Raw genomic sequence first — 22,368 nt, 5'->3', positions numbered from 1 at the left:
TATAAGAATGGTCCGGTTTAGCTACTGGAAATAAGGGATTATTCATCGGCGAGACACAGGATTCAATTACTCCCTGGTACTCCAATTGTGTAAGTATTTTCCTTAAAGATGCCCTCGCTTCAAATTTTATAGGACATTGCGGTGGCGGCTGAGGTTTGCCCTTTATCGGAATTACATGATAAGGTGAATCCCTATCCCACCCCACATTATTTCTATATAAGGCGGGTGCCTGTGCCAGAGCCCATGTTTTACTATAGGACTCTGCTAGTTCTCCCGGAACAAGTGGTGAGAATGAAGGTGAAATAACCTCCTCCCCAACTGGACAGTCACGAACAAAGTCAGGGGGCCAATCCTGTTCGGCCAGCAGAATGTCATACAATTTGACCACACGGTCCCAAAAGATGGCGTTTATAGTGCGCTCAATGTCCCCTTCTAATTGTAAAGTTACTGTATAAACTCTATCGGGGTCAGAGACACGCATATCTGCTGTTTCGACTTGTATGAAGTCATCAGTTGCTTTCACCTCCAGATGCTCTAGAAGATTCCGGTGAACTATTGTGACCTCTGCCGCGCTGTCTAACAGTGCTAACGCCCATGTCTTGTTCTTCAAGAGAACTCTCTTCTTGAGTGGCATGTCTAACTGAGACTGCTGCCACCTTCTTCTTTTTAAATTGCTGTTTTTGTTGGATCGGTTTCTCTTCTTTCTTGACAGAAACCTCCATTGAGCGTTGTGATTCCTGTCTCGGTTTCACGTACTCTGTTCTCCGCTCTGACCGCCCACCTCTCTCATTTCTCATTTCCGATGAGTCCTGAAAGGAACGAGATTGGCGTGTATCAGTATATTGATATCTATCAGGCGTCTTCAAATTATCCCTATTCCTGAGATTATACCTATTCTGCGGGGTCTCCGGTCACGGAGATTGTCCCCTGTCTTTTTTAGGTGTCTGTTGTTTTTTCTCCCAGCTCTTTTTAGTACCCTCAGGTTGCTGTTGTTTAGTAGTATCTTTACTACTCTTACCCTGTAACTGTGGTTTTTGCGGTCTAACCCCTAGGCTATCACGACCGATACTCAAATATGTTTCTGCTATTATTCTCGGCAGCTCCCGCTCTTGATTTGATTGCGGGACATCTCGAAGACGCATACGCACCACTAGCGCTACTGCCTCTCCCTTGAGATTACTCAAAATAATAGAAGAAACTGCGGCAAAATTGCCCATCAGCTGCATCCCTAATCTAAGGCTGGGGCAGCCCCATATTCATCTTGAATTTGTTTCAGCACTTCCGGTAAATTAGCCAATGTTGGTGTACCGTGTGCTGTAGTATAGAGCGCGGCAAACACCGTGCCCCAAGTATTACAATGATCCACAGTAGGAACCATTCCATACGGCAAACACATCGTCAATATTCTATGTTTATCCTGAGGTCCCGTATGGGGAAATACTGCTTCCAGCGTATACATTTTTTGCACCAGCCAAAATGGAGTTTCCTCTTGTTTAGCCGGTACTTTACCCATACCTGAGTGTACAGTGGCCGGATTGATACGCGGAACCACCGCATGTGGGTGCGCCGGAGCAGCACGCGCTGCGTTAGTATTTAAAGTCTGCATCATAAATTGAACCAGTCTTCTGTATGTAGTAGCTAAGTCTATATATAAACGACAAACTTCAGCCACCGTCAAGTTAGCAACCGCAGGATATGGTGTGTATGTAGACAATAAAGGCCAGGTAGGACCATCATTACTCAGTGGACCTAACCTAACTTGTGCAACTGTGTGTGGGAGGGCGCCATCAAGCCAATTATTGTGTTCTTGATAAGATAAAGGTATCTCTAAGTATGCATATGCCCTGTATTGTCCAGGGACATTCGCAATAGTGTATTCATGAAAAGTATTTGTACCCCATCAACTGCTGGAAATACGACCCAAGAATAAAAAAGCTCTGTTCTATAAGCTGCATGGGCGTCCACCACAAACGTGACCGGACCCCCTGGTTCGTCAGACCAAGTGCTATCAGATGTCCTGTGAGCGGTTGGCGCATATTAAGCGCTATATTCACTACTTGAGGATTCACCATTATAAAAATAGCACTAGGGCAGAGAAGGCACACCAATATCGGGCTTTTCCTTTCAAAGTTCAAGCTTGAACAACCGACCACTAAGTAATAGAATGTACCTATCTCGTGGTGGCGGAAATCCTCAGCGCCACGGACGTCTCAGTTAACGGAACAGAGGAGTCAATATATATATGAGACCGAGAGAGTCAGCCGGACCCGAAAATTAGAGCCAGACCAATCGTTGGCGGCGCCATGTTGCGTGGGCTCTCATTATCTTAAATGAGACTACTGGATTTCTAGATAGTAGGGTCGTTCCTGGTGTGGGGGACTAAGTCTTATCCACTTGGAAGGACCTCTGCCACCCTAAATCCGGTTTTGCTCCGGCTAACTAGCAGTGCCTCATCTCTCACAAGGGGAAGGGATGATTGGGCAGCCGAACGCATGACATCTTTGGAACTTCTCAGGGAAGTCGTGGTCACTCAGATCCAAACCAGCTCTCTCATTTACGGTATGATCTCATATACAAATGACAAAGGCAGTTTGAGTTTTATAGATTGTTTTAATAAAACAACTGCATTTTAGATATTAAGGTGTGAGCCGCAATAACCAGAACCATACAACACAGTAGGATTGAAATAGTCACGAGGAGAGTGAAACATAAGAATAACGCTATGATGGTGTTAATAATTTCTAATCTTTCTCTCAGCTAGTTCTATTTCGAGCACAGCATGTTAAGCTTCTAGCTTGCCCTTCAGATTCCCTAGGAAGCCATCAACCCTCATACCTGAGCAAAGGCCTGTGATCTGGTTCAGCATCTGCAACGAGGCAGTCAGCGTCTAGTTGTGGTTCCCTGGTCGGAATCTCCCTCTTCCGTGTATTAGGACAAGGAAGTGTTTTTATAACCAACATGTCAGTGTGATCACAAAATGTCCCTACGCAAGAATGCCAAAGACTAAACTCCTACCACGTCTATCGGCAATGTACCAGACTGTATCCTTGACTGAAGCACAGAGTGAACAAGAATGTGTTATTGAGAACTCCAGTGCTGAAGTAGGCTAAACAGTGTGATATAAAAAATAAAACAAGACTGTAGAACTGGTTATTTGAAAAATTACAGTACGAAGCCAAATAAAAAGCATTTAGAGCAGAGTGCACAGAGGCTCTAAGCTGCGAGTAAAGGAATAAAATACATCCAGGGCAGAGTGCACAAAGGCCTAAAGCCAGAAGCTAACGTGCAAAGGATACATAAAACTGACCACACTACACCTTCATACTTTAATCTCTTAATGGGGTGGTTTGAGGGTCAATGAAGCTGGGACCCTAGCGACTTCAAATGGAATGACGTGTGCTTGAGAGTGAATCATTAACTTTTTGAAAGTATGTACTTATCAGAGGAAAAATGCTGGCTATCGGATATTTTCCTAAATTTTTATACCTCAAAGTACTGTACATTAAAATACTGATCATGATGGTAAAAATGGGCCAGGTGGCAATCCTTCCCTCTGCTGATGGACATGCCTTATGTTATTCAATACCATTCCACAGAATCCTCAACTTCCTATACTTGTTGGGCAGTCTGGTTTCATACCTCATACCTAGTTTCTGGCTCATTCTTAAGCTGAATGTGTTTCCAAGATGCAGTTTCCTCTTAAAGGCCCCATACTAATGTTTTGTTCTATTTCTAGCTGCTTGATAAGAATGCAACTCAAATTATTTCACTATACCAGGACTCTGTGTGATGATCTTTCACAAAATCAATACGCAACTGATTATACAGCTGTTTCTACCAGAGATCTTTAATTGGGCTGCAGAGTGAATGATTCTGCAAGCCTCTTCACTGAAAATTGATCAGAGGTGTGTTTTGTGCAGGCCTAGTAGACAGGGCAAAAGAAATAGCAAATGTTCTGCGATCACTAGGAGATGTATACTAATGCAGGTAAAGAACATCCATTTTAACTAGTGTCTTCAAGGAAGATAATAATTAATGTGAACTACCCAAAGAATAGGATGCTGTAAAGTATTTAAACCCTGGGCTCGATGGTGATTTCTGTAGGTCAGAATCATACAAACTTAGAATGACAGATGTCTGGAGTAAGGCTTTCCATTTGGTTTCACCAGGGATTCCCACTAGCACTATCTTTGTTTTAGGGTTGTTCCTATGCTGGTCATTAGGGGTGTTTGGAGAGAATTGGGCACAAGATTTGTAGAAAGACAGATACCTTTTCTCAGTTGTTACAGATATTGCTGTGATGCCTAAATTATACCTCCTTATATGCTGAAAGGTTTATTGATGGAGGTTCAGAAGTTTTCCATAGGTAATGTGTTTATTATGTTTGCAAGTTGAAATCTGTGTTCCTATAAGGGGAAGAAGAAAATGTGTGACTGGGCAATTCACTTACATATGCTTGGGTAGTTCACTTTCTTCATGAGCTCTGACGCACTCTCACTTTCTTCTCAAAAGGACATGCTGAATATGAAATCCCACCAGTCTGAACCCGGTTGGTGAAGCATTTAATACTCTAGCCAGTGCCTTATTCCTGTTGTGATAATAATCATAATGGTGTCTCATTATCCATTCAGTCATGTTAATGCCTTCATACATTTGATTTGTTCTTTTGACTTTTACTTTAAATATTTCAGACCTATTGAGGAGCACAAGAAATGTCTTACTTCTCACAAAAGTGACCGTGAATAGATTCTCTTGATCATGAGGAGGGTAGCAAGGCTGCATCTTTTCCATTGCAAAGTGGTGCATTTTCTTGCTATAGTCCTCATGTTTGATGCCTGAGCTGGCTATGGCCCGCATATCAATTCCCGTTTCTCATGGTGAAGTCTCAAATGTTTTAATTTGTTTTCCAATAGTTAAGGCTTACCAGATGAAGAGTCAAAATACTGAAGAAGCATCATGTGAAACTCACCATAGAGACAGAATTAAACACAAAGATGTGATTGAAAAAATAGGGTTAGGCTGATATGTTTATGATGATTTTTTTTCTTTGAAAGTAAGATGAAAGTAGGTGTGTACATACTGTCCAAGGACATAGCCTAAGGTGGTAAGTCTACATTTCAATGTCTGTCAGTTAGGTTCTATAAAGCAAGCTCATCAAACCGTGTGGAATATTGTGCTGCAATAATATGGCATATGATTTGCCACTTTTCTTCATGCAGCAATCACACATTGCTACATGACGTTTCCTAAAATTTAAGTCAAAAATAGGTTCTCAATTAGACAAGGACAACACTAACACAAAGCCTCAGCCCCTTTCTGGTATGGTGATGTCCATGACAAAAATCCTTCCAGGTTAATAACAACCTCAAGTTGGCAGAGATGATGTACTATTTGATCAACAGAAGATAATTCATATACATAAGCCAGACCTATTGTCAATGGTTGTTTGTCCTGTCATCACTCCCATATCTTCTCCCTGACCCGAGAGTGGCCTGGATATCAGTTCCTGCTTCTCGTGGTGAACTCTCATGTATTTTAAATGTGTTTTCCAATAACTAAAGTTTAAAGTTTAGCAGCTGAAGAGTTAACATACTGAAGGAGCATCACTTGAAGCTCAGCACAGAGACAGAACAGCACATAAAGATCTGAATGAACAAATAGGGTTATTATAAGTTTAGAAACGTGTCTTTGTAGGGAAGATGAAAGAAGCAGTGTGTACACTACCCAGGGCACAGCCTAAGGCTTTGAGACTGCATTTCAGTGTCTGACAGTCAGGATCTACAAAACAATATTGTGTGTAGAATATTTTAATTACTGCCACTTTCTTTATGAAGTACCCAGACAGTACTGCATGAAGCTTTCTAAAGTTTCAGACAAAATCAGTGCCCAGATTTTGGTTAGTTGTTCATCTGACTCAAAAACATATATCTTGATGGAAGCACCAAAGAGATGCCTATGAGTAGACATTCCCTCTGACCTAAATAAATTAAACTACATTTTGGCCTAGCTCTATCAAGCACGGGCAGGTGGCAGCACTAAACATATAACCTTGACGTGTAATTTTGCTGCTGTGGTATCACAGTAGTGAATGGGCAAAAATCTCAACTTATATCCTGGTGGTGGCTGCAGAAAGGCATTAAAAATGTGATGGGCGGTTTGCTTGAATTAATCGCAGCCACTGATAATGACTCGGGCTGCAATTCAGTTCACTGCTTTTGTTTTTGCCCAGACAGGAACTCTGTCAATCAGCCTCATTCTGCTATTATAGGGACAGCCTATCCTGAGCTGGCAGGTCAAGTCCCCTTTGGACCTAAACATAGACAGCCCCTGCCAAGTTTTAAAGTATTAGGCCTCTCCTGTAGCATGCAGCTTGGCTCCAGTTACATTGGTGTGATCAAACAAATGTTTGGACATACTCATTGTTTGGGGCGTTGCAGTGACAAATTAAAAAAATCATGATGTGTGAATTGCCTGAGATTAATTCAAGCAATCCAGCCATTGTTTTTTTTTTTTTTTCCACAGTGCAACACCTTAAGTGTGCAAGGTATGCATATATACAAAGATATATCTATATATATATATATATATATATATATATATATATATATATATATATATATAGATATACATATATATATATATATATATATATATATATATATATATATATATATATATATATATATATATATATGTTGGAAAGTGGATTATTGGTAGGTAATCCATTTATCAATAGGCCATAAACCCATACTAGGTCCAGTTAAGATCTCAGTAAATTAATCCTTGCTCAACCCTTGGTAGTTTGGCCCATGAGTAGTTAGGCTTAATTTAGGTATGTAAAGCATTTAATATCAATAAAACAGTAAATAAGTAAAACCCAACAAAAATCTAGCATCAATTTATAAAAATAGATTATATTTTTATCTTTATAATGACACCAAAACAACAAAAATCCAATGTAAAGAACCAGAGAAATTAATTTTTAAAGATTAAGGGCCTCAATACAAGTTTGGTGGTCTTTTGGCAAGACCGCCGTGGTGGCAGCTGCCAAAAGACCGCTATGTTGGCGGTAATCCAGGCGCTGCATCATGACTCACAGCGAAGTCCACCAAAATCCAGCCAAAAATCCAGAACCGCCAGGACACTGTAGGGCAGGGAAAAGACAGTCCCACCACTAGCACTGCCTGCCAGATCCTATTACGACCCACAAATGACAATAGCAGTTCTTCCATGGCAAAAGACCAATGACGGTGAGAGCCTACGGCAGTCTGCGGTCGTATCAGTAATACACCACACAACACTGGATAATTTGAAAACCCCACACCTGACACAAACCACACACCTACACACTGCACTTTAAAACACACCCCTTCACCCCCCACAATCCTTTGCAAACAGAACACCATACATGGCTAGATAGAGGCTGTACAAAAAAAAAGTACTAACCATACAATAGGCTCTCCTACACACTTCACATAACACTCCGTCCACACCCACACAACACACCCAACACATATATTAATACCCCACACATTCAACACCACTTGTGAACAACTCACAGCACAGCACCCACACCTCATCATCAATTGGTTTTTCTCATAATTTCTTTCTTCCTCACCGTCTTGTCCACCACTACCATTTCCCCACAGAAACATCCCCTCTTCACACATGATGATTTGAGGGTCATGGTGGATGAAATTACCAGAGTAGAGCCACACCTATTTGGAGCACAAGTCCAGCAAACATCTATCGCCAGGAAAATGGAGCTGTGGCAGAGAATAGTTGGCAGGGTCAATTCTGAAGGCAGTAACCCAACCACAAAAGATGACATCATGAAGTGGTGGAACGACCTCATGGGGAAGGTATGTTCCATGACATCCAGGCACCAGCAGGTGGTCCTCAAGACTGGTGGTGTGCCCTCACCTCCTCCCCCAACTTTCACATCAATAGAGGAGAAGGTCTTGGACATCCTTCATCCTGAGGGCTTGACAGGAATACCTGGGAGAGTGGAGTCGGGTAAGTCACATTACAACAACTGTCACCAAACTATAATGTCCTGCATGCTCACTGATCACTTTTGGCCACCTTACCAGCCAACCCACTCATGACCCCTATGTCCAAATTCCAAATATCCCTCTCTGGTATACCACATGTCAACTAAACTCACCTGGAGTCCAACTGCCTGTGTATGGCATGGGTAGTACAGGGACTGACAGCACTACAACTCCCAGCATGCAGTGTTCTATCATTACGAAAATCAGAACATTGTACTACAAGTTAAATAGCCTTGCATTGGAAAGTAACAATCAATTCAACCCACCTGACTTCTCCACTATTATACAGTCCATGGCAATAACATCAATGCTACAGCCATCTGCCAGTACTTTACAAGCAACACACAGCTACAGCTGTGTTCCCTACTAAACTGGCCTTTACTGTATATCACCACCCAAACATTGTCATTTACTCACCCGGGGGTGCACCAATATAGGAAGCTGGATGTACTTGGAGTGGACCCATTCAGAGGCCCGGGTATAGTGTTTACACCTACACTGTTGGCCAGCTCTGTTACCATAGTACATTTTGCAGTTGTTAGTTGGATCAATTATGCTATACAAGATATGAGTCAATGAACAGTCATCTAACCACCAAGATACTCCAACATCTTGTAGCAAGGTCTATGCAATTGGTAATCTTTGTGTCCCATATAGCTCTTAGCCAGATTTGGAAGCAGGTGTCATTTTCATATCAGGAGAGCAAGTAAAGGCTTTGTGTGCATGTCACATAGCATGTCTTGTGGTCAAACTTTGATATCACTTGTTGCATTTCTTTTAGTAACTGTGTGATCCACTGCTCCTACGGTTAACCTAGCCACTGTCACCATGGAAAGGACACCAGAGCGTGCAGATCAAATGACGTCAGTGAATTTGCACAGCCTTGCTAAGGTCCTTGGAGTGATATTGAAGAAACACAAGTCCAAAGCTTTTCTGCAGGTTTTACTCCAGTAGCACAGAATAAGAGAATTAACAGGTGTTGACAGTAACTGACGAGTTTAGGGCAACATCACAGTAAATGAAGCCAGGATTCTCTGAGGGAGTTAGCAGGATATTGCCTCATCCGGCCTTGCCCAACAGAGGTTGAAATCAGGGCAAGACGCTGCATGTATATGATTTTCCTGCATGTGTGGGCTGTGAGGGCTTGGTGAAAGAAGGGCTGGGCTTTCCCTGGCATGTAGGAGACATCAAGTGCCTCAAAACTGGGACTGTAACAGAGACTTTCAATGTCCAGTTCAAGAGATTTTCTTGACCTGCACTTCACTGTCCTTTTCCAGGCTGGGAAAGGTATGTCAGAGCAGTGAATATTGGGTGGCCTCGATTTTGAAGTTGTTAATTGCCTCTGATAGATATGCTTGCCATAGGGACCCTTCTGCCTCAAAGAATGTTTTGATTTATGCTTTAAGTGTTTTCTTGGAGGCCCACATGGTCATTGTGAGGTGTTTTAGTAGGTCCCCTTGGCATTCCAGACCCATTCTCCTGAGGCCTAGCTCAAGTCTCATCCTTGCTATTCTGGCTTGCCGCTGTGCATAAAAGATTTATTTGTATGCTGAAATTGAGGTGTCCTTTAGTAGCATTTTGAGTGATCCAGGAAAGGCTAGATGGCTGTAGTTTAGAGGTGGAATCACTTTCGCTCTCAGGACTTTTAGTGTTGGTTTTACAGGCAACTGTTGAGGCATTTCATGCTATGAATGAATCCTGTCACCTTGGCTTTGAGGTGTTTTAGATGGGCTGTAGGTTGGGCCCCTTCGGTGAACCAGACCCTTAGATAGTTACAGCTTGCAACCGTTGTTATTTGTAGGTCCCTAAACCACCAGTGTGATTGTTTTTCAAGGGGGAATTTTCCAAAAATGATCATTTTGAACTTTCCCTGGTTCACCTGAAGTTTTATGACCTTGTTAAACCTGTAAAGTGCATCAAGGGCTCTCTGTAGAACTGTTTTAGTGTGATCCATGATCACAATATCATCTACATACTGCAGAATTGGGAGGCACAGCCTTCCCAGCCTCGGTGAAACTAGGCTGGTGCCTTTTGTTGATATACTCAGGTCGGCTATGTAAAGATTGAATAGCAGAGGAGCCAACATTTAGCCCTGTTTAAGTCCTTTATTGATAAATACTATTGTAGTTGCTGTGGTGGGTCCGTTTTTATCTGGACCTTATTCCTCTGGTATAGAAATATTGTGACTAGGAACAGTGGTGACCCCTCATGAAGCTAATTTTTCCCACACCTTTCTCCTGTCTACCTGTCAAAGGCTGCACTGTGGTGGATGAAACAGCAGAACAATTGTGGCTGTTTACTTCATGTGGCTCGATGCAACAGGAAAGCTAATGCTATAACATTGCCTATTGTGGAACTTTCCAGCCTAAAGCCAGAATAAAAATATGATGGATGCTATTTTCTGTCATCCAGGTTTCCAGCTCTTCTAATAGGATCAATGAGTAAGATTTCCAAGTTTAGAAGGCGATTAGCCATAGTTTGCTGTGTTTTAACAATCTCTCTTTTTGTGAATCAAGTAGAAAATAGACCATCTCAATGAAATGGCAAAGGCATAGTTGAAGAGAGGAGTGAGTATCCATGCCCAGAAAGCTGTGCAGTTTTGAAGGATAAAGTGGGGAGGCTGTTGGTTCCAAGGGCCCAATCTCTCTTCATTGTATGTATTGTGGCAATTACTGAGACCTTTGTGAGAGGGGAGGATGGTTGAGCATAGCTATCTGAAGCTGGAAGTTGCTGAATTGGTGTTGTTTCTTTTGGCTGGCCATCCATGTAAAGGAGCTTGGTGTAAGAAATCCACTCCCTTTCTGCCATGCCATTCTCCTTAGTCTGGGTAAAGTCACTGAGAGGGTCATTCTGATCCTGGCAGGCGGCGGGAGCCGTCCGCCTGGCGGGAACCGCCAAATGGCGGATGCCATTTTGGCTTTCCCGCTGGGCCGGCGGGCGACCGCCAAAAGAGTGCCCGCCGGCCCAGCGGGAAAGGCCCTGCAACAAGGAAGCCGGCTCCGAATGGAGCCGGCGGAGTTGCAGGGGTGCGACGGGTGCAGTTGCACCCGTCGCGATTTTCACTGTCTGCTAAGCAGACAGTGAAAATCTTTATGGGGCCCCCAGGGGCCCCACGACACCCGTTCCCGCCATCCTGTTCCTGGCGGTAAAAACCGCCAGAAACAGGATGGCGGGAAGGGGGTCGGAATCTCCATGGCGGCGCTGCTTGCAGCGCCGCCATGGAGATTCAGCCCATGCAGGGGAAATCCGGCGAGAAACCGCCGGATCCCCTTTTCTGACCGCGCCTTTACCGCCGCGGTCAGAATGGGCTGGGAAGCACCGCCAGCCTGTTGGCGGTGCTTCCGTGGTCTCCGGGTCGGAATGACCCCCTGAGATTCTCCTTATATGCTTCCAGAAGTGAGAATGATTCTTCTCTTGAAGGGTGGTCAAGACCTTTAGCCTTTTCTCTTTTTTTATTTTTTTCATTTGTCATTCAATTCACCTGTGGACTGCTCTGTATGCTGAAATCGGTGGTCCAGAGATGTTTTTATTACTTCATCTTTTGACCACTATGGCTTTTAGGAGGTTGTGATTACTTGTGGCCAGTTCCTTAGTTGTGCTTTGGGAGGCAGTTGATCGAGTGGGGAAAGTCCTTTTCAGAGTGGGCCTCGGTCCACTCCCCAGGACTGTATAGAGATCTGCAATAAGTTCTTCCCAGTGTGCCAGAGGTGTAAGTGTGCCGGGTGATTTGTCTGCTGCCTTGTTGATTGTGATCCAGTTACTGAGTTTTTTGCCAAGATTGTCTATCTATTTGATTCTGGGGGGAACCTTCTGTCATTCTTGCCCCGTTGGTTCCCCAAGTGAGGGGAGTTGAGGTGAAGCCTTGATGTCCAATTGCAGGATTGCACACAGAGGTCTGTGATCATTTTTGCCCCGTCGTTTACTTCAAAGATGCAGAGCTTGGGCATCAATGAATCACTGAGGAAAATGTAATCAGTGGTGGATATATTGCTAAAGGTGGGAGGATGTTGGCATTTGGGGGTCATTAGCTTCTAATGAAGATTGCTTAGGCCATAATTGCCATGTGAGAGTTGTATTTGTTTAGCAGTTCTTAGATTGCAGTTATTAGAGAATTTGTGGCTTGTTTTTGTGGTGTTGTGCCGGGTTGACCTAACAGCTAATTAGTAGCAGTTGAAGTGGTTTGAGGTCAAATCTTAGTTGTATGATATGCACCGTTTGGAGTGTGAATGAATTGGTAAGCATTGCAGTGGACTCTATGCTGCAGTCGTGCTTGACAAAATGATGAGTCCTCCGGATGGTGAACCGAAGCCATTACATTTTATTGCTTGAGTATGGAATTCTAAGAGACTGGAAGCATGGTTGTTCCTTGGTTGAAGGTCTCTTGAAAACAAAGGATGTCCCCTTTGTGAACATAGTCATGAGCTGAGTTGTACTCTGCAATTTTCTTGAGGCCTTCCACATTTCAGGAAACTGAGGACTGGTGCCAGCCACCCTAAGACCTTTACTCTGAGTCTAACTATGGGTGGTGTTAGGAATGCCATTGGTGAAGACTTGGACCAGGGTAAGCCCCCCTTCTTCAGGTCCAGGTTTGCATCCCTGGAGTATAGTGCCCTTTGATAAGTTATGTATAACATTTTAAATGGGCGGGGTTAACCCTTGACTCTGGTCTTGTGCATTGTTCCTCTCGGGCCTGGCCTGAACTGCAATAGCTCTGTGAACTGGGTGACGACTCCTTGGCCCCAGTCCTCAAGGATCTCCTAGGTTCAATTCCCACAGCCGCTTATTGCTATTGTTGACATTTGGTGACTGCCCTTGTATTTTGTGTTTGACGGCTTCCTGCTTTATTTTTATTTTATTTTGTGCCATTTTGTCCGTTTTGTGCTTGCTTCATTTTCCTGTTGCTCCTGTAGGTTTTGTGTCAGCCCCTGCCATGCCCGTTGATTTTTCCGCTCCTGACTCCCACTGGTTTCCTGCCCTCCGACCTCTCTGCTAGACCCACTCACTTCCCAGGACTATTTATGAAGGCTGATGTGTGGCCATAGTGGGTGCGTTGCTGGTGCACTGCAGGTGCCCCATAGGCAAACCCGTCTGTGCCTGTCCACACCTGGACCGTGCCCAGTGCCAGAACCCATGGCTCTCCAGAGGGTGCAACAACAACTGCTGCATTACCACACCGAGGCACACAGAAGGACCCTCCACCTGCCATCGCTGCTGGTTCACCTGCAACACCGAAATCCTATGCTGCTGAGCTTCTGATCCTTCTGCATGCATGCCACTGAAATCTGGGACACCACCACCACCTCCAGCCCTGACATTATGTTCATCACTGAGACTTGGCTCACACCGTCCTCAGCATCCAACATTGCTCCCACAATGCCCCATGGCTATAAGGCGATGCACGTAGAAGCACCAACAAATATAGAGGAGGCAAGGAGACCCTCCAATGCACTACCACCGAAGACAACATCCCGTCAGACATGAAACGCCTCAACCTCTAAATCTGAATCAATGCAAATACTACAGTTGGAGGAACCCTAGCCTATACCCCGGCAGGGCTTGACCTGGCTTTTGCAAGACCATCTCTGCCCCCCTGGCAATCAACTCCAAATACAATATCTTCCTTGGTGACATCAACTTCCACATTGACGACCCGAGCAACACCAATTCTGCCAATCTCCTGAAAAGCATGAGCAACATCGGAAACACGCAAAGGGTCACTAGCCTCGCACACTGCACAGGACACACCCTGGACCCAATCTTTACAGGGAGTGACAGAATCAAATTGAACCATTCCAATAAACTCACCTGGACATACCACAGCATGATCCACTTCACCATCTCCCCCTCCCCTCCACACCTGCCCACAGCAGATGTAACAGAATTACTGAGACCCAATGAACTGCTGCCCACAACACCACCAAAAAACCTTGAGCTAGCCATCCAAAACGTCTCTGACTGTATCTCCAACTGCACCAACATAATCATACCCATGAAAATGCACCAGCAGACCCTGCAAACACATCATCTGATTCACCCCCAAGCTATGGGCCTTCAAACATAAGTGTAAGTGACTGGAGAGACGATGGCGCGCCAAGATGAACCCGTCAGACCGCACCACTTTTAAAGCTGCCCTCCGCAAATACCTCTTCCCCCTTAAGGAAGCCAAAAAAGACACCCTAACCACCTGCATCGAGGCTAGCATGAATCAAACAAAAGAACTCTTTAGCATCGTCAGAGAATTCCCCTGCCCATCTGCCACCGAGACCACGAGTCGCCCTTCTCAAGCTTTCTGCAACTGTAACTGGTAGACGTCTTCCAAAACAAATTAACAGCCATCTACAGCAACTTCGACCCGCAATCAACTGACCTCAGCCAACTCCTGACACACATTGAAGACTCGTGCAGCCACCTCACTGATTGGACACCTCATGGGTGATTAGCCGCGCTCTACAAATCCCTGATTGATTGATTGACTGATTCACCATGGCAATCACCTCTGTGATCATGAGCTCCATCCACGCTGGAGCACTGACACATCCCTGTCGCCACCACGCCTTCAACCTGGAACAGAAGGAATTCAGCAGCGCACTCACTAGCATCCTCAACTCATCCATCAACCCGGCCACCTTCCCTGATGCCTAAAACACACAAAGGTAAAACCCCTCCTGAAGAAACCCTCAGCTGACCCCACAGATCCCAAGAACTACCTCCCCATCTTCCTGCTTCCCTTCTCAGCCAAGCTCTTGGAAAATTGCCAGCTCACTGATCGCCTGGAAGGAAATAACCTACTCAATACTACCCAGTCCTGCTTCTGCTATAACCACAGCATCCAAACTGCCTTGACTGCCACAGCTAACAGCATCAGATCCATCCTTAATCATGGCGGGACAGCGGCCTTGATCCTTCTCGACCTCTTAGAGGCCTTTTACAACATAGTCCACCTGTCCCTCATCACCACACTCCGCTACATCTGCATTCAAACAAATGCCCTCAAGTGGATCACCTCCTTCCTAACAGGATGCACCCATAAGATCCAACTACTGCCCTTCACCTCTGAACCCAAGAGCATCACCTGTAGAGTCCCCCAAGGATTCTCCCTCAGCCCCAGCCTCTTCAACGCCTACATGATCCATTGGTCAACATCACCCCCACTCACGGACTCAACATCATTTAATAGGATGATGACACCCAACTCATCCTCTCGCTCACGGAAGACACCGCCACCACCAGATTCAAATTCCAGAACGCCAGGACCAACATCGCCGACTAGATGAGACCCAACTGCCTGAAGCTGAACACAGACAGAAGTGCTCATCTTCAGACAGAATAACTCTGCTTGGGACTGCACATGATGGCCCACTGCGCTAGGGCGCTCACCTACCCCCACAGACCACCTGCCACATTGGCTCTCATTGTGCCAATGAGACTGATGGATTCAGGCGGCAGCATCACCAGGTTGTGGGGAACTGAGTCCAATTCCACACCGTGTGACAACGGTTGCTAATCCTTCCGGCCAGCGGGCAGTACATTTCCAACACCTAAAAGTGTTAGTGATTTGTGGCAGCCGTACACATGACATTCTGATATCTCAGGGAAATTGTGGTGTAACAGAATTCATCCTTTTCTCTCGGTTACATTTGTCTAACACATTTAAAGACAAATAGAAGCAAGAATTGATTTGATACATTTGATTGAATCAACAGTGGTCTAGATAAAATAGTTTCAGAATGCTATGGGTTGGAATTTCTTCCTGTGTCACTAAGGGACTACTAGAGCTCAGCAGTGTTAGCCCTAATCCGCCCTTCAGGATCCCTAGGAAGACACCATCCCCCATACCTGAACATGGTATTAGCAAAGAGGCATGTTGGTCTACTCAGAGTCTTCTCTCGGGTCGGCGGAAAAGACCCCAAGTTTCAGCAGACAGCTTCAATAACGTAACAGCATAAAGTGGCAGTTTTTTTTCTGGAACTCTCCCTCTAACGTATAGGGGTAAGGGATGTTTTGCAATGAAATAGCTGGTGTTCTGAGAAAACTGTCCTTACGTAAGATCACAGATGTTTCCTGTGAAGTGACAAAGATTGTGGTGTTCCTACTTTGTACTGACAACAATATCGAGTACAACCTTGAGCAGGGTACAGGACGAGAATGTCCTACAAAGAAGAATGAAAACAGTTCCTAGGCTAAAAGTGTTTGAGATAAAAGAAATAAAACATCACTGCAGAATGAAGCTTCTGCGCAGACATTAAAATGAATAAAATAAATTGTTATTGGGCTAAAGCGCACAAGTAGCAGGCCTATGGCTAAAATAACTTGCCCATAAAAGCTCACTAAAATATCCTCACAACACCTTCCCCTTGTTGGTTTAAAGAGTCGAGGAAAACCCAATCAGTACTACATGTCCAAATTAAAACAATCAATTTAAAACAGAACCAAAAAGCTAAATGTCATATTTAAAAGGCCTTGTCATTTTGAAAAGGGACAATTATATCCAGGACAATAAAATCAAGGAAAGATCCCACTTCGGCAAATATTAATGTAACCAAATCTGTGCAAGGAAAACCAAAGAGCACGTGTATTCTAACACCTCAGCCAAGGTGGCAGAATTCTGTTTAGTGCCAGATTTTGAAGTGCCCAGAACCACTTCATCCAACAAAAGGCAGCTCATTAGTGAAAGTAAGCGCTGCGTGGAAGACATAAGTGGTCATTACAACCCTGGCGGTCGTGATAAAGCGGCGGTAAGACCGCCAACAGGCCGGCGGTAAAAAATCTGCAATTACGACCGTGGCGGAAACCACCAACAAAGACAGACACTTTAACACTCCGACCGCCACGGTGGTACAAACAAACAGCGCGGCGGTCTCCGCCAACAGACAGGCGGAGGACAAAGTACCGCCCACAGTATCACAACCTACCAATCCGCCACCTTTTCTGGGGCGTATTCACCGTGGATAAAAACACGGCGGAAACAGGATTCCGAAGGGAAAACGCTCACCTCTACACACCCCACGAGGAACTAGGACACCATGGAGCCGGAACTCCAAATTCTCCCTGCGATAGTCTTCCTGCTCCTCTACCAGGAGCATGAACGCCGGCGGCGAAGACCACGGTGAGTACTGCACCTACGACACAGGGGAGGGGGGAGGGAAAAAACAGGGACACACACACGCAACACGCAACACCCCCACCCCCACCCTCACCCACGACAACACACACACTAATACATATTAATACATGATAGTTACACCCCCAACCCCCCCCAGAAGAATGCAAAGACAAAAGGAAATGAGTGTAACCATAGAAATATATTAAAAGCAAGTATGCAAAAAAATATGTATACACCGTTAACAAAATATACACCAAGCATAGTAGTCCAGGTAGTGCTCCAATTAAGTCCGTGGAACACTGGGCCCACACGGTATGGGCGAGGCCCACACAAGATCCCCGACCATGACGGAGAGAACACTGCAGGGGCATCAGAGAGCAAGAAAACAGGCACCTCAGGGGGAGGGAAGGGGGGGCACCTCAGCCGGTAGAGTGCACGACGCCAAATCCACGAGAGGGCCACATGCCCACTGCCATATCCTGGGGAGTGCAAAGCCACAGTCTCTCAAGTCTATACAGTGGGTGGGTTGCCCACTGCCATATCTTGGGGAGTGCAAAGCCACAGTCTCTCAAGTCTCTACAGTGGGTGGGTTGCCCACTGCCATATCCTGGGGAGTGCAAAGCCACAGTCTCTCAAGTGGATAAAAGTAGTCTCCACTGGTTCTGGAGGAGGCATTGTGCCCAGAGTGCTTCATCCTGCTAAGGACAGAGGTAGTGGATGGATCTCTCCACTGGTTCTGGAGGGGGCTTTGTGCCCAGAGTGCTTCATCCTGCTAAGGACAGAGGTAGTGGATGGATCTTTCCACTGGTTCTGGAAGGGGCTTTGTGCCCAGAGTGTTTCATCCTGCTAAGGACAGAGGTAGTGGATGGATCTCTCCACTGGTTCTGGAGGGGGCTTTGTGCCCAGAGTGCTTCATCCTGCCCGTGACGGACTCAGTAGTGTCAGTGCCAGCGGTGCTTGGAGCGGCGGTGCCCTGTTCAGCGGTGCTTGGAGCGGCGGTGCTCTGTTCAGCGGTGCTTGAGACGGCGGTGTCCTGTTCAGCGGTGCTTGGAGCGGCGGTGCCCTGTTCAGCGGTGTTTGAGATGGCGGTGCCCTGTTCAGCGGTGCCTGGAGCGGCGGTGCCCTGTTCAGCAGTGCTTGGAGCGGCAGTGCCCTGTTCAGCGGTGCTTGAGAGGGCGGTGCCCTGTACAGCGGTGCTTGGAGCGGCGGTGCCCTGTTCAGCGGTGCTTGGAGTGGTGGTGCCCTGTTCAGCGGTGCCTGAGGTGGCGGGCTCCTTTGCAGTGACTCAGCTGCTGGCGGTCCTCTCTGGCCCAGCGGGGCTTGTGCTGTCGGTCCTCTCTGGCCCAGCGGGGATTGTGCTGGCGGTCCTCTCTGGCCCAGCGGGGCTTGTGCTGGCGGTCCTCTCTGGCCCAGCGTGGCTAGTGCTGTCGGTCCTCTCTAGCCCAGCGGGGCTTGTGCTGGCGGTCCTCTCTGTCCCAGCGGGGCTTGTGCTGGCGGTCTTCTCTAGCCCAGCGGGGCTTGTGCTGGCGGTCCTCTCTAGCCCAGCGGGGCTTGTGCTGGCGGTCCTCTCTGACCCAGCGTGGCTTGTGCTGGTGGTCGTCTCTGGCCCAGCGGGGCTTGTGCTGGCGGTCCTCTCTGGCCCAGCAGGGATGATCGCGGTGGCCTCCTGGGCAGCGGGGATGATGGTTGTGGCCTCCTGGGCAGCGGGGATGATGGTGGTCTCCTCCGCCGTGCTGCTCTTCCCAGACTTTCCTGCTTTCTTGTGACCCTTCCCCACGTTGGAAGGTGTCGCAGCTGACTCCACACTCCCACCGGGACCCCTGGGAGCGGCTTTGGTGGCTGGAGTCTTCCCCCTCTCCCGCCGGGCACTGGCCAACTTCACAGGTGGGGGACTGTCTGTGCTGTGGCTCCGTGCCACACGAGCTGCCCTGGTGGCCGGTGCACTCCATATTCTGGTGACTACAGGCACCACTGGTCCCTGAGATGTTGTGTCTGAGGTGCTAGTTCGGGACCTAGGAGACGGACAGGGTGGGGGAGGTGTGGGAAAGAGGTCAAGGTTGGACAGGAAAAGTTTTTTGGAGACACTGGGACGGGTAGCTGGGGGGGGTTTGGGAGTGGAGGAAGAGGTTGTGGTTGTAGGAGGTGTTCGTTTGGTGACTTTGGGTGAAGGTGCATGAGCTGGAGGCTGTTGTGAGGTGGATGGCTGTTGGGTGGGTGTGTGCCTGCGTTTGTGTATCTTGGGAGGTGGCGTCACAGACACACTGGGAGAGGACACAGGGGACGTGTGAATGGTAGTGGGGAGGTGACTGCACGTGAGCGGGGTGTGGTGGTGGGTGTGCTGGTTATGGCAGTAGTGGCTGTAGATGTAGTGCATGCAGGTGTGAGTGTAGACGAGACTGGGAGGGAGGAGGGAGACGAGGAGGAGTGGGACACAGTGGAGACAGTGGATGTTGGTGTGTCTGCATGTGTGTGATGCTTGCGTGAGTGCCTGTGGGATGTGTGGTGCTTATGTTAGCCAGAGCTTCCCTTGTGTGTTGAGGTGTGTGCATGCTGGTCTGATGCTGTGCTGGGATAGCCTAGGGTACAGGGGATTGGGTCTGGGTGGAGGAAGTTGGAGGGGGGAAGCTAGAGACGGGGACAATGGCTGCCATCAGTGATGAGGCCAGAGTCTGAAAAGCTCGCTGAAGGGCTGCCTGACCAGGATGAATGCCCTCCAGGAATGCATTAGTTTGTTGCAACTGCCTTTCTACACCCTGGATGGCATTCAAAATGGTAGACTGCCCAACAGTGAGGGACCTGAGGAGGTCAATGGCCTCCTCACTGAGGGCAGCAGGGGTGACTGGGGCAGGGCCTGAGGTGCCTGGGGCAAAGGTGATTCCCACCCTCCTGGGTGAGCGGGCACGGGGCAAAGGCTGAGGGGCTGCTGGGAGGGCGGTGCTGGTAGGGGAGGTGGCGGCTGTACCTTTAGATGCGGGGTGCACAGATGTTGCCGCCACCACAAGGTAGCTCCCATCAGAGGAGGAGTCCGTGTCGCTGGTGTCAGCTCCTGTCTCGGCCGTGTAGCTCCCTTCGCCCTTTGTCCCACTGGTGAATTCCGAGTCCGTAGTCTCGCCCTCCAGGGCCATGTGGGATGCAGCTCCCTCGTGCTCCGGTGCCACTGCTCCTCCGCCTGATGATGCTAATGCACACAAGAACAGGGAGAACACAAAAAGGGGGGGGGACGACAGAAGAAAGACATGTTGAGTGCATGGATCACTGCTACCGTTGGCGGACACGACAGACACAGAAGCCCCCTGCACTACGCCGCGCTCTTGCGCTCCACTGTTCAATTCCTGGGAAATGGCCTACAAGGCTATGGACGACATCTGCACACATAGATGACACAGGGGCATGAATAGCTGTACTTGGCACTCTACAGAGGTGGGGTGGGGTGCCACATGGAATGCCTTATGGAAGGGCCTTGCCTACAAAACTCGCCCTGGCCTAGGGAAACCCACAGCCCTCCTCCCCCACCCAGACACCTCCACTGCGCGCAAAGTCAGCAGAATGAGAGTGTACTCATCCCCTTGTGTCTGCTTTGATGCCCTCAAGCGCCCATCCAACTCTGGGTAGGCCAACGCCAGGATCCTGAACATCAGGGGGGTCATGGTGCGACGGGCACCCCTCACGTTGGGAGGCCATCCCCAGCTGAGCCTCCACTGTCTTCTTGCTCCAGCGGCGAATGTCCTCCCATCTTTTCTGGCAGTGGGTGCTCTGTCTGTGGTAGACACCCAGGGTCCGGACGTACTTGGCGATGGCACGCAAAATATCTTTCTTCTGGTGGGCGCTGACCTACATGAAATGTACAGGGGACAACGAGAAGTCATTACCAACTGCACCGTCAAAGTGATTGGCCCCCATCCCTACCCTTGCCATGTGGCACATGCATTCACCGTCTTTTATGCATGCAGCACTCTGCCCCCTTCCTTCTTACGTCCAGCCCTCTCCACACAGGCATAGCCCACATAACATGCTCCCTGTGTACTTACCTGTTTGTCTGGAGGAACGTAGAGTAGCGTGTACTGGGGGAGGACCCTGTCCATGAGTTTCTCCAACTCCTCCAATGTGAAGGCAGGGGCCCTTTCCCCAGACGCACGAACCATTGTCTCTTCCATACCGAGGTCACAGCAGCACTTGCAGTGTAGGTCCTCTCCTGTCGAAGATCAGGTATCGAGTGATTGAACAGATAGAAAATGGTGGTCACGTCCGTGGCGGTGCGTACCGTCACCACCGGCGTACATCGTCATTGGCTCCTGGGACCCATAGGGTCCAATGTTAACCAATGCAGCATTGCGCCACGGTCTTCGACCGCCTACCGCGACGGTGTACAATGCCAGCGCAGTTACCTCACATCCCATTGTCCCACTTTAGAGGTCAGGCAGCCGCCATTGCTTCATTTTGAACTCCGTCACACATACCTAGGCCTAGACTCAACACACATACAGCCCACCTTTTGTGTATGTATGGTGTTCTGTGTAAACTGTGGGTACGTACCTCTGATTTGGTTGACTCTGTGCTCGCTGTTGTCCTTCATAGGCACCGTCCGCTGGGACATGTGAGGAGATGGCAGCATCCTTCGGTGTACTGACCGTTGGTGGACCTGTCGACAATGGAGGAGCGACATTTGATTATGACCTACAGGCTTGACCGTGTCACAATCCAGGAACTGTGTACCCAGTTGGAGCCAGACCTGATGTCAGCAATCCGCCATCCCACAGGAATCCCCCCTTAAGTGCAGGTGCTGTCAGTGCTACATTTCCGTGCAAGTGGCTCTTTTCAAACAACTGTGGCCATGGCATCAGGGATGTCCCAGCCTATGTATTGTCCAGAGTGTTGTCTGCTCTTCTGAAACACATGCGGAGCTACATCGTTTTCCCTCAGGTGGAGGATTTGCCTACAGTGAAAGCTGATTTCTATGCCCAGGGACATATCCCCAACATCATAGGTGCCATTGATGGGACCCCTGTGGCTTTGGTCCCCCCCCACAGGAGTGAACAGGTCTACAGAAACCGGAAGAGTTATCATTCTATGAATGTACAGATGGTATGTTTGGCAGACCAGTACATCTCCCATGTGAATGCCATGTTCCCCGGCTCAGTGCATGACGCCTACATCCTGCGGAATAGCAGCATCCCTTATGTGATGGGTCAACTCCAGAGGCACCGTGTGTGG

At 47.7% G+C, this 22,368-nt stretch overlaps 1 protein-coding gene across 1 annotated transcript in view; it reads right to left on the bottom strand.

The window, feature by feature from the left end:
• The window catches only part of LOC138259276 (nicotinamide N-methyltransferase-like), a 199,628-nt gene extending 185,736 nt beyond the window's left edge, over window positions 1-13,892 (bottom strand). The window contains exons 1-2 of the mRNA XM_069206896.1: window positions 13,860-13,892; window positions 13,600-13,731 (exon numbers count right to left, since the gene is read on the bottom strand). Coding sequence (XP_069062997.1) covers window positions 13,600-13,731; window positions 13,860-13,892 — 165 coding nt within the window. The remainder of the gene's footprint in view (window positions 1-13,599; window positions 13,732-13,859) is intronic.
• Between the last annotated feature and the right edge of the window lie 8,476 nt (window positions 13,893-22,368).

Source organism: Pleurodeles waltl, chromosome 2_1, assembly GCF_031143425.1.
Source record: "Pleurodeles waltl isolate 20211129_DDA chromosome 2_1, aPleWal1.hap1.20221129, whole genome shotgun sequence".
Taxonomy (NCBI): domain Eukaryota; kingdom Metazoa; phylum Chordata; class Amphibia; order Caudata; family Salamandridae; genus Pleurodeles; species Pleurodeles waltl.
Note: the sequence above shows the minus strand (reverse complement) of the source record. Positions and strands in the feature narration are given on the sequence as shown.